This window comes from Ipomoea nil, unplaced genomic scaffold (assembly GCF_001879475.1).
Source record: "Ipomoea nil cultivar Tokyo-kokei standard unplaced genomic scaffold, Asagao_1.1 scaffold1421, whole genome shotgun sequence".
In the NCBI taxonomy this organism is placed as follows: Eukaryota; Viridiplantae; Streptophyta; class Magnoliopsida; order Solanales; family Convolvulaceae; genus Ipomoea; species Ipomoea nil.
Window position 1 is genome coordinate 8,368,638 of NW_017617849.1, and position 9,787 is coordinate 8,378,424.

Below are 9,787 nucleotides of genomic sequence, written 5' to 3' on the forward strand. Positions count from 1 at the left end.
TTAATATGTTACTGGTTCATACATCAAATGTAAAAATCTTACATATATTTGACTTAAAAGTAAAAATATAATTATATTTATTCTTTTTTTTTAAAAAAGCACAAAGAGCGAATAACGCCTCCACTAAGACTTGATGAACTCAAAACCTCCCATATGAAAATCCAACCCAAGTGACATCTATGCACAAGGTGCTTGTCTTAATTATATTTATTCTATTTAAATAAGCACATTTAAAAATATTTTAAATATAAGGTTTAAAAATCATTTGAAATTAAACTTGTGTTACTTTTAACGTATCTAAAAAAATAAATTTGAAAAAATGAGTGTTACTAAACTAGTTTTCTAAACAGAAAAGATAGAATAGAAAACAGATAATGAAAATTAAAAAATTAGAAAACAGATGATAGTTTTTTTGAAGTAAACGAACCCAAAATATGTTAAATGATGACACATAATTTGAATGTCATTTTGGTCTAAAGTACACAATGCAAAGTAGATTCTAGTCTATGATATAATTTGCCGCATATGGTTGAAGTTTTTAGTGAGGTTTGAACCATCACCTTGATTGAGCCACTACTTTATAATTGAAAATAAGATCGATGATTGGAAGTAAGACCTAAATGTTAATTTGGACTTCGATGGGCACATCAAATCAATATTTGTGAAATGAAAAATTGAAAGAAATGTTGAATGTAAAATGTAAAATTTTGAAATACTTTTTACTAATAAAAGAAAAAGAAATAGAAGTTGAACCAACCTCGTATAATTTATGTTTCACCAATGTAGCACTTCAACTCGAAACCAAGTAGAATCAGTTGAGTGCACATACATGGAAGATCAGAGCCGTAGATCTTGTCTACTTCAACTAATTAGTAATTAGGACTTAATATTGCTCTGATAAGGACAGTAAAAAAAAAATTACTTCTCTTTGTTTTTCAGTATGGCTTGCAAGCTTGCAATAATTCCATCTTTGTCAAAGCTAAATTCATAAGAAACTTTGCATATTTACTTTCTTCCTTCAAGACATGAGAGACCTTTATAAAACCCTGGTAGGACAATAGCTTTTCATAGGGTAAAAGTATCTATGAGGTTCTTGTACTATAGCGTTTTATTCAATTTAGTCCTTATACCTTTATCTTGTTCAATTTAGTCCATTTACTTTCAAAAGTTGTGCAATTAAGGACAATAGTTAACGGTGTTAATATTATCGTTAACTTATGATACGTGACGCTAATGATATTTATATTCCTAGTCATATATTACTTTATAAATATTTAAAATTAATTATTTTTACCACTAATATATTAAATTAGTATGTCCAAAATAAATAATTACAACTATGTTCTTAATAAGATTTAGACAATTATCCTTAGTTTCACCACTTTTTAAGGTAGAGAGATTAAATTGAACAAAATAAGATAGTACAAGGACTTCATAGGTACTTTGACCCTTTTCATAGTCTTTTGGAGCCCATAGCAGTATAATCTTAACAATGAAACCAATAATTTAATTACAAACTGATTAATCAAATTAATTTGATTTGGTTAGTTAGTTAATCAGTTTTTAATCAAATTATATACACCAAGAGCATCCTAAGTCAAACAAATAAGAGGATGGTCCAACATAAGAATGCCCAAAAATAAAGAGAAAGCCTATGTGGAAATAGCCCATTAATCAACACCATAATGGGCTATGGACCTTGATTAATATGTATATGTCTAATGTTATGAGTTTTTGTGTCTTATGTTATAAAATTTTGTATTTCAAAAATATAAATTTTGTACCTTAAACAAATTAGTAATTATGTTTTATGTTATGAATTTTTGTGTCTTGTGTTATGAAATTATGTATCTATGACCATAAACTATGTATCTAAATTATATTTAAAAATTAAGTAAACATATAACATGTGTATGTGCCTTATGTTGTGATTTTTTGTGTTTGTATTATGAAATTTTGTACCTCATTGTTTCGATCTAAAATTTATAATATTATGTAGGCCTGGGTCCATGATATAAATTGTCCCGTTTGATTAGGTTTACCTAATCAGAATCTGGGATAGTCAAGTCCCAAAAATTGAGCCTACAGAAAACACATTATGTCGTTTTCGGACGTTGTGGAAGAATGTAAACACAGGCTTTTGAACAGGAAAATTGGAGGGCACTGATCTTCTCCAACACGTACGTGCATATATACTCCAACCAATAAGCAAATATTATATATACATTCTAGAACTTATGATTTGTACATTTCACTTATCCATAGAGTCCTCATTATTGAAGGTAGAAGGTTGTTAGAACATCAACTAATGAGCATTGACAATTTTGTTCGTTATTTATGGTGCCGGAATTTGTTAAGTTGTTCTGATTTTGCTTGAATATGTTACATAATATGGTTTACTTTTTAAAGTAAAAATAATATTGCGGAGATACAAACAATCTTATTTTTCTTTCAATGTATATATTGTATCAATCTATAAGAACGTTACATTCCTAAATATCATTTTCTTTCATCATTATTCACTTCTCACTATCTATACATCTTTATACTTCCTAAATCTCTTTTCCACTCCCTAAATACCTTTATATTTCCTAAATCAGATCTTCATTCGGTTAAACATTCCACTCTACCATAAATACCCAATTACCATTAGTATATTACATTACCATATGCTACTACTATTTCACTATAAAAGACCATAATCAGAGATAAGAAAACGACATCCTCCTCTTGATCTTCAACATCTCTCTATCTACTCGATCAACTTCTCTTCTTCTCAAAAATTATACACGTATTGAAATTACTGTAATAAGATTAGCAGATTTTGACTTGACATCGTTGAAAAAGACACATAATTTTTACGTTAAAAATATTGTCTCAATTATTTTTCCCTCATCTTATATATATTCTATCTATTTATCTAAACAGTTGTGTTGGTTGATCATCAACTACCTGTTAGTCATAAAACCAACACAACTCAATTTTAAAAACTTCAAGTAAAAATATTAATTGAACAACAAATAAAAAAATATATTTGCCAACAATCACAATGTGCAAAATCGGAATCTTACTAAATACTAAAAGGCATTAAATTTGCCTCATTATGAATTCAAATATATAAATATTTGAATATTAATTATTCAATAAAAACACATTTCATAATCTATCTTATCTATCCGTCTTTAGACAAAAGCCTCACTCTTACATTTAGGTTTCAAAATTCAAACTTATAAAAAAATTCAAACTTATAAGAGAAATCTCCTAATTCAACACTTCCAACTTTTGTCGGTCATTGGCGTTTGATTATTTTTATTATGAGTATTTTTTAAAAAATAATTCTTCATTGCGTGTGCTTGCAGTGTACCGTACAGGAATTTGTGTGTTCTTTGGCAACTTGCACTATTGTATACTATAGTGCACAGTATATACTATTCATACGACGAACTTTTAATATTAATTTAAACATAAATTCTTGGAAAACATAGTTTAAGATTCTGGTCAATAGTTTTAATTAATTTTTCCTGCAAGAACCAAAAATTAAATAAAAAAAAAACTCATATGCATGTTAGGGTCACAGAACCGATTTCACCCTAAACACATATTTAGATAGTAGTTGGGGATCTGGACTTTTCATAAATCAAAATAACTAGTCAATCTCCTTGTAATCATTTACTAACTATGATCACGAGATTTAAGTAGAAGTCGTAAACTTTTCCATAAATCAAAATAACTATTCAATAATTTTAATTAATTAAATTTCCATCAAGAAACAAAGAACCCATAATAGTCAATGGTCTTCGTAATCACCCATTATCTTCTTATCTTAGTTTCTGGAAACCTTGTGGAGTTGTGGACATTAGACAATGACGTTTAATGTACACACGCCTTGGGAAGAATGTTGTTGGGGAGTTTGTTACTTTTGCACTAGCTAGGCTTTAAAAGACTTATTTGTTTTTTTAAAAAAGGCTTTAAAAGACTTTGAAAAATGGGGCATATATATGCAAGTTGCAAGTCTGAATTTTATGTATATATCTCACCTACCACCTTGCAGGAGATGGCACAAGGAATCTTGAATAGAAAATATCCCCACTCCAATCATTACTCTATTGCACAGTAATTAATGAACCTTAATTAACATGATTAACAAACAAAGTAATTAATGAACCTTAATTAACATTTAATTAACATTTATTTAGTTCTATTCTATTTGGTTCACTGTATTTCGTAGGTTTTAGCTCATTCCTTAAAGTTCTGTATAGAGCTGTGTCGGAATAAACAGCAGCTAACTTCGTTCTGTGGTTGTGTCTCTCACCATGTTTGCGTCGTTGCTTGCTGTTCTCTTGTTTCTCTGCTACTTTCTTTTCATCTTCACATGGAGATTTCTCCATTGTTTCTTCCTTTTTAGCTTCATCGCCATTACTAATTGGTCCCTTTTGGCTCGTCTCCGAGGGTGCAACGTAAACAAATGTTCCAATTGGAATGTCCTTTAAGTCCAACACGGGCTCCAGCCTCTTGACCACATGGCTCATTGTGGGCCTGCATTTTGCATGGTGGCTCAGGCATTGGTATGCCAATGCAGCCACCCTCTTGGCCCCCTCGGTCGAGTATTGATCTTCGAGCCTCGGGTCCAGTATCCTGTCAAGTTTATGTGGATCTTTCAGGTATGGCTTTGCCCATTCCACCAAGTTCTGCTCCCTGTTTGGCCTCTTTTTGTCCACAGCTCGTTTCCCGGTTATCAACTCTAGTAGAACTACCCCGTAGCTGTACACATCGCTCATAGGTGTCAAATGACCTAAAATCCAGTAAAATTAGAAAGTGTTAGTCTCCATTATTCGATGGAAACCCGCCTTGCGACTTTGATATCTAAATCAGCATAAGTTGTCATAGCTGATTGACACAATTAAGAAAGTCAATAGAGAGTGGAACTTGTAATTGTGGTTTTAGTGACATCCTTAATTAGCTTTTAAGGATTAAGGAAATTTACCGGTCATGAGATACTCTGGTGCAGCATAGCCATGGGTGCCCATGATACGAGTTGTGACGTGGGTGTTATCCCCTTCCGGACCGTCCTTAGCTAGCCCAAAGTCGGAAAGCTTGGCAGTGTAATCCTGAAAATTGTAAATCGTCCCCCATTACAATGAATCCCACACATCATCATAGTAAAAAACATTGTTACAAATGTCCTGGAATTCCTCGTACCGAGTCCAGCAGGATGTTTGAAGCCTTGAAGTCCCGATATATCACCGGCTGTTCTTCCCCGTGGAGAAAAGCCAACCCCTTGGCGGCGCCGACGGCAATCTTGATCCTTGTCAGCCATGGCAGGCAAGCAGAACACCCTGCAGATATCAGAGAACCAGTAAGTTAAAGCTTATATTATCAGACATTGCAGATCAGAACCAGTTAATGTTGTTTCTCACTTCCGAATAAATGGTTTTCTAGGCTGCCTCTTGTCATGTACTCGTAAACCAGCAGCCTATCTTCATCTTCCCAACAATATCCGATCAACTTCACCAGATGTGGGTGTTTCAGTTGAGCAAGGATTATGACTTCAACCTGAACAAAAACATTAGAACAATCAAGAAAACATGGAAACCTCAACTAAAACAAAGTTGTTAGGTGGAAAGAATGGATGTTTAATTCTTACCAGCCATTCTCGGTGACCTTGAGTTCCTTCCAAATCAAGCCGCTTAACAGCGACGGTCTGAGCTTCTAACCCGGGCCGGCTCTTGTCAACAACGAACCCTTTGTGGACCGGCCCGAACCCTCCTTCCCCGAGAAAATTCGCCGCCGAGAAGTCGCCGGTGATCACTTTCAGCTCCGACAGTGTGAAGATATGCAGGTTTGAACCTATAACAGAATTGGAGGACAGATCGTTGGCAGATAATGGCGAGCCGGGATCGCTCAGATCGGAAACCGCCAGCCTGTGGCGGCCGGAAGGCTGTTGAGAATCTTGAGTTCTTGATTCGATGGCGGGATAATGATTCCTGGCCTTGAAGCAACTGGGGATTATATGATTCATAACAAGCTTGAGAGTCATATTTTTTGGTTCTTGATTGATTGATAAACTTGAATGTATGTAATTAAACAAAAACTGATCAAAACTGGTGAGGTTCCTTGTCAGAGATGGGACCAACAAGGAAATTTTGAAAGTGAACAAGGCTGCTGATTTTCAAGCAATATCATTCCAATATATACACACGCAGAGAGAATGCATACATGTATATGTATATACTATACGTATGAATACGTGTATGTGTAGTTGTGTACTGAGTATAAAGTCTTTCTACACGGTTCTTGACTTGACTTTGAAATGGAGCACGTGTAGAAAACTATATGCATATATATACTATGAAATATTACAACTTAGTTGAAGCTTCTATCCATAATAATAAAAAAAATTCTTATGAATTTATTATTATATGTATTATTCTAATTGGATATATTATTATAGGCATGATTGCAGTAGACATTAGGCACTAGTCTGGTGGTAGAGTAGCACCTAAACGGCGTAGGTGATCAACTAAAAAAAAAAAAAGAAAAAAAGTGCATGTGTAGGTGAATATATGTCATATATATATATATGCATATATATATATATATATATATATATATATATAATTAACAAGGCCGAGTCAGTCAAATTAACCCGGCTAATCAATTGAACTCCCCTACTGATCGGGAGGGAGGATTTTAATTTGGCAATAATCAAATAAATAATGTAAATTATACTAGCTAAAAAAATCATAAATGTGTAACGAATTTGACCTAAAAGGTATTGATGGGCTTAACATAGACTATAAGATATAGGTAAGAATCAAATAAGTAAGATAAATCACATTAGAAATAAAATAATATGCTCTATTCATCTTTTTACTTGAAACAATTTAAAAGTTTTGGGGATCTTGTTACTCGACACTTGTGCGCGGCAGCTCGCTCGACCAAAAAAAGGGTGAATAATATATAAAAACTATTGCTAAACACATTTTTAGTGTACTTTGTCTGGATTCCACTTTTTATGATGATCTTGTTTTTTGTTATCTTTAATAATGTCCCTACCATCTATAATCATCCTTATGTGTAATGATGTGTCGCGTTTCAGGCCACTACCATGTAGGAGATTTTGAAAATGGAGAATGGTAAAAAGGTAATTAAGGAAAATGGAATTTTGTTTTCAGGTAATAATAGCTATAAGCTATGCATTATAATAATATTTAAATTTTTAATTGAAGTAGTAAAACATGTATTTTCTGGGGTTTGGATATTTGAGATTATTGTGCTGGATGGATGCATGAGTTGATAAAAAATACTTGATGAAATTAAAGATAATAAATCCGACATCGTTCACAATTACTTTCTCAACTTACCACAAAAGGTCAATATCCATTTAGAAGATCAGACTCATTTTGTGCCACTAAATCACAAAATCATTGGCATAAAAAATTTATTTTTATTAATATAATAATAATAATAATAACATTTAAAAGCCCAAAAACAACTTTTTAAAATTAATTAATTAATTCATTATTTATTTATTTATTTAGATTTCAATTCATATTTATTACCAAACAAAGTGACTCATTGTACTTAAACTCATTACCATTATCAAATATTTGAGTTCCATTACTATTTCGATTCTAATGTTCGAACCAAACACCCTTTACTATAGTGATATTTTTTGTTCCTTGCATCCTTAACATACTAAAACTCTATTTTACTGTCTAATTTAATTATTTTATTTTGAACTAGTTAGTTCTGAAATCACACTTCACCCAAATAAATCTTGTATGTTTTATCATATCAAATTTTTTTTTCCCAGTGTTTGGACTATGACACCATGCATTCTTCGTGTAGAGTTTGTCAATGCAACCTGTTGAAAAATATAATGAAGAAAATGGTGACACTACATTTTGGAATATTTATCAGAGATTTCTTTGGCGGAATCATCATGCATATGAAAAACAACAATCACAAAAAGGCGAAATCCAAACCGCTTCCATACTTCCATATCAGCACACAACAATTTAATACATTATCTTACTCAAGAAGTTTTATTATTCTGACTCATAAAGTACAATATTTTAACTCATAAAATACATTATCTTACTCTAGAACATTCATTAGTCCATTAACTGAAAAACAAATTTTTATTTTTATTTGTTTTGGATCGTGATCCACCCAATTATGTGGATCATAATAATTTGCGGATCTAGATTGGTCGAGACTTTTTTTTTTTTTTTTTTTTTTTTTTGGAAATAGATTGGTCGAGACTAAGAAGTCCTCTTTGAAAAATCCGACATTTAGCAACTGAAATAATTTTTAAATAAAAATAATCTCTTTATTACAAAACATTAACCACAAAAAGTCTAGGTTTGTTTTTTGATCGGCTATAGCCTATATGTATGCGTACATATAATTATTACGACATATTTCCGCCAAATTTGAAAGAAGGTAGCTAGGGGTGAAGATCGAAGAGAAATGATGGTAGTTTTTAGCCACTTGATCAAAATACTAATTATTAGTGGGTGGATAAGATGTATAATTTTCATTAGATTGACTATATATATATACGTGCAATTTGAATTCTATTATCTTGGTTTGATTAAGTGGAAAATCTTTTATAGATTGCATCCGCAGGATGCCTATTTAGAATGTTTCTCAGGTTGAAAAGAAGCCATGGAAATCAATGAATAAATAAAACCTAGTCCAAAAATATAATAACATAATTAATAACAACGCATTATCAAAATAAACATGACTCGATAAATACAAAAAAAAAAAAAAAAAAAAAAAAAAAAAACTAAAAACTAAAAACTAAAAAAAAAAAACCTAAAATATAATAATCCGTGCATAAAAATGTGTCATCACTTTCTCCCAAAAAAAAAAGTACAGTGTTGTTCTGAGAGTGACGACTAAGTGGGTGAAACATAATTTTCATATTAGAAGATCAGATTACGAGTTCAATTATTGTTAATGTCCTCTCAGTCAAGCTCATTGCACGGTGTCTTCTTAACTAGTGTGATTTATTTATCTTATGTAGTTTGTGTGTTACTACATATGAGCAAGGTTTACTCCGAATAAGTTTAGCACTTTTTGGGGAAGTTTCACAAAAGTAAACATTGAACCCCCCCCAAAAAAAAGGTTTATTAAGAAACTAAATTGTCCAATTGCAGTATTGTGAAGTTGAATGATATGATGATGTTTATTATGTTCCTACGGGGGAGCTGATCGAGAAACCACCATAGAGATTATACGGAGATTGATTCAAGCTTCGTCCGAGTCAACTCGCCGAATATGAAGCTTTTCGTTCACATTTTGGATGAATATATGGTATCGTTTTAGTGAGAATATATATTACCACAATAATAAATGTACTAATTAATACATGCTTGACATAGCGTGTGTGATATAAATAGTTTGGTTGATCTTCATTCAAAATGATATCTTGTACTCACTTCAGTACATACATTTCAATCACTTATTGTACTTAATTGTCCAGAATTTCTTCACTGACTAATTAGTATCTGATATATAAGCACTTGCTCTACTTCATTGTTCGCATCGATCGTAGCAAACTCTCTAAACTCTGGTCTAATTTATGCTATATATCAATCGCTATACAAAGATGATTGATAACTAGTTAGGCAGAGAAACGTTTTATATTACACGTTTATAGAGAGTATAATTAATTTTCTAGCGAGCACTTTCCTACTCCTTGACCATAAAGATTTGTGGGTACCCTCCCCTTCCTTCCCCTCTTTTGTGACTATTGAGTAAGTTGAGACCATAT

The 9,787-nt window shown here is 32.0% G+C and overlaps 1 protein-coding gene across 1 annotated transcript; it reads right to left on the bottom strand.

Moving 5' to 3' along the window:
- Positions 1 to 4,074: 4,074 nt before the first annotated feature.
- LOC109188466 (putative receptor-like protein kinase At1g72540) lies at positions 4,075 to 6,173 on the bottom strand. The gene is made up of 5 exons (XM_019339164.1): positions 5,645 to 6,173; positions 5,418 to 5,553; positions 5,200 to 5,336; positions 4,985 to 5,108; positions 4,075 to 4,792 (listed from the first exon to the last, which is right to left on the bottom strand). Exons 1-5 carry the CDS (start codon positions 6,035 to 6,037, stop codon positions 4,182 to 4,184), a joined length of 1,401 nt encoding a protein of 466 aa, XP_019194709.1. The 5' UTR covers positions 6,038 to 6,173; the 3' UTR covers positions 4,075 to 4,181.
- Positions 6,174 to 9,787: the final 3,614 nt, after the last annotated feature.

What these genes read in the sequence shown, in the direction of transcription:
- LOC109188466 (XM_019339164.1), bottom strand. Translation starts at nt 6,037, where the DNA reads ATGACTCTCAAGCTTGTTATGAATCATATAATCCCCAGTTGCTTCAAG. An exon ending in AAGGTCACCGAGAATGGCTG is followed by an intron (nt 5,554 to 5,644) that starts GTAAGAATTAAA and finishes GTTTTTGTTCAG; the next exon opens with GTTGAAGTCATAATCCTTGC. An exon ending in CAAACATCCTGCTGGACTCG is followed by an intron (nt 5,109 to 5,199) that starts GTACGAGGAATT and finishes TACAATTTTCAG; the next exon opens with GATTACACTGCCAAGCTTTC.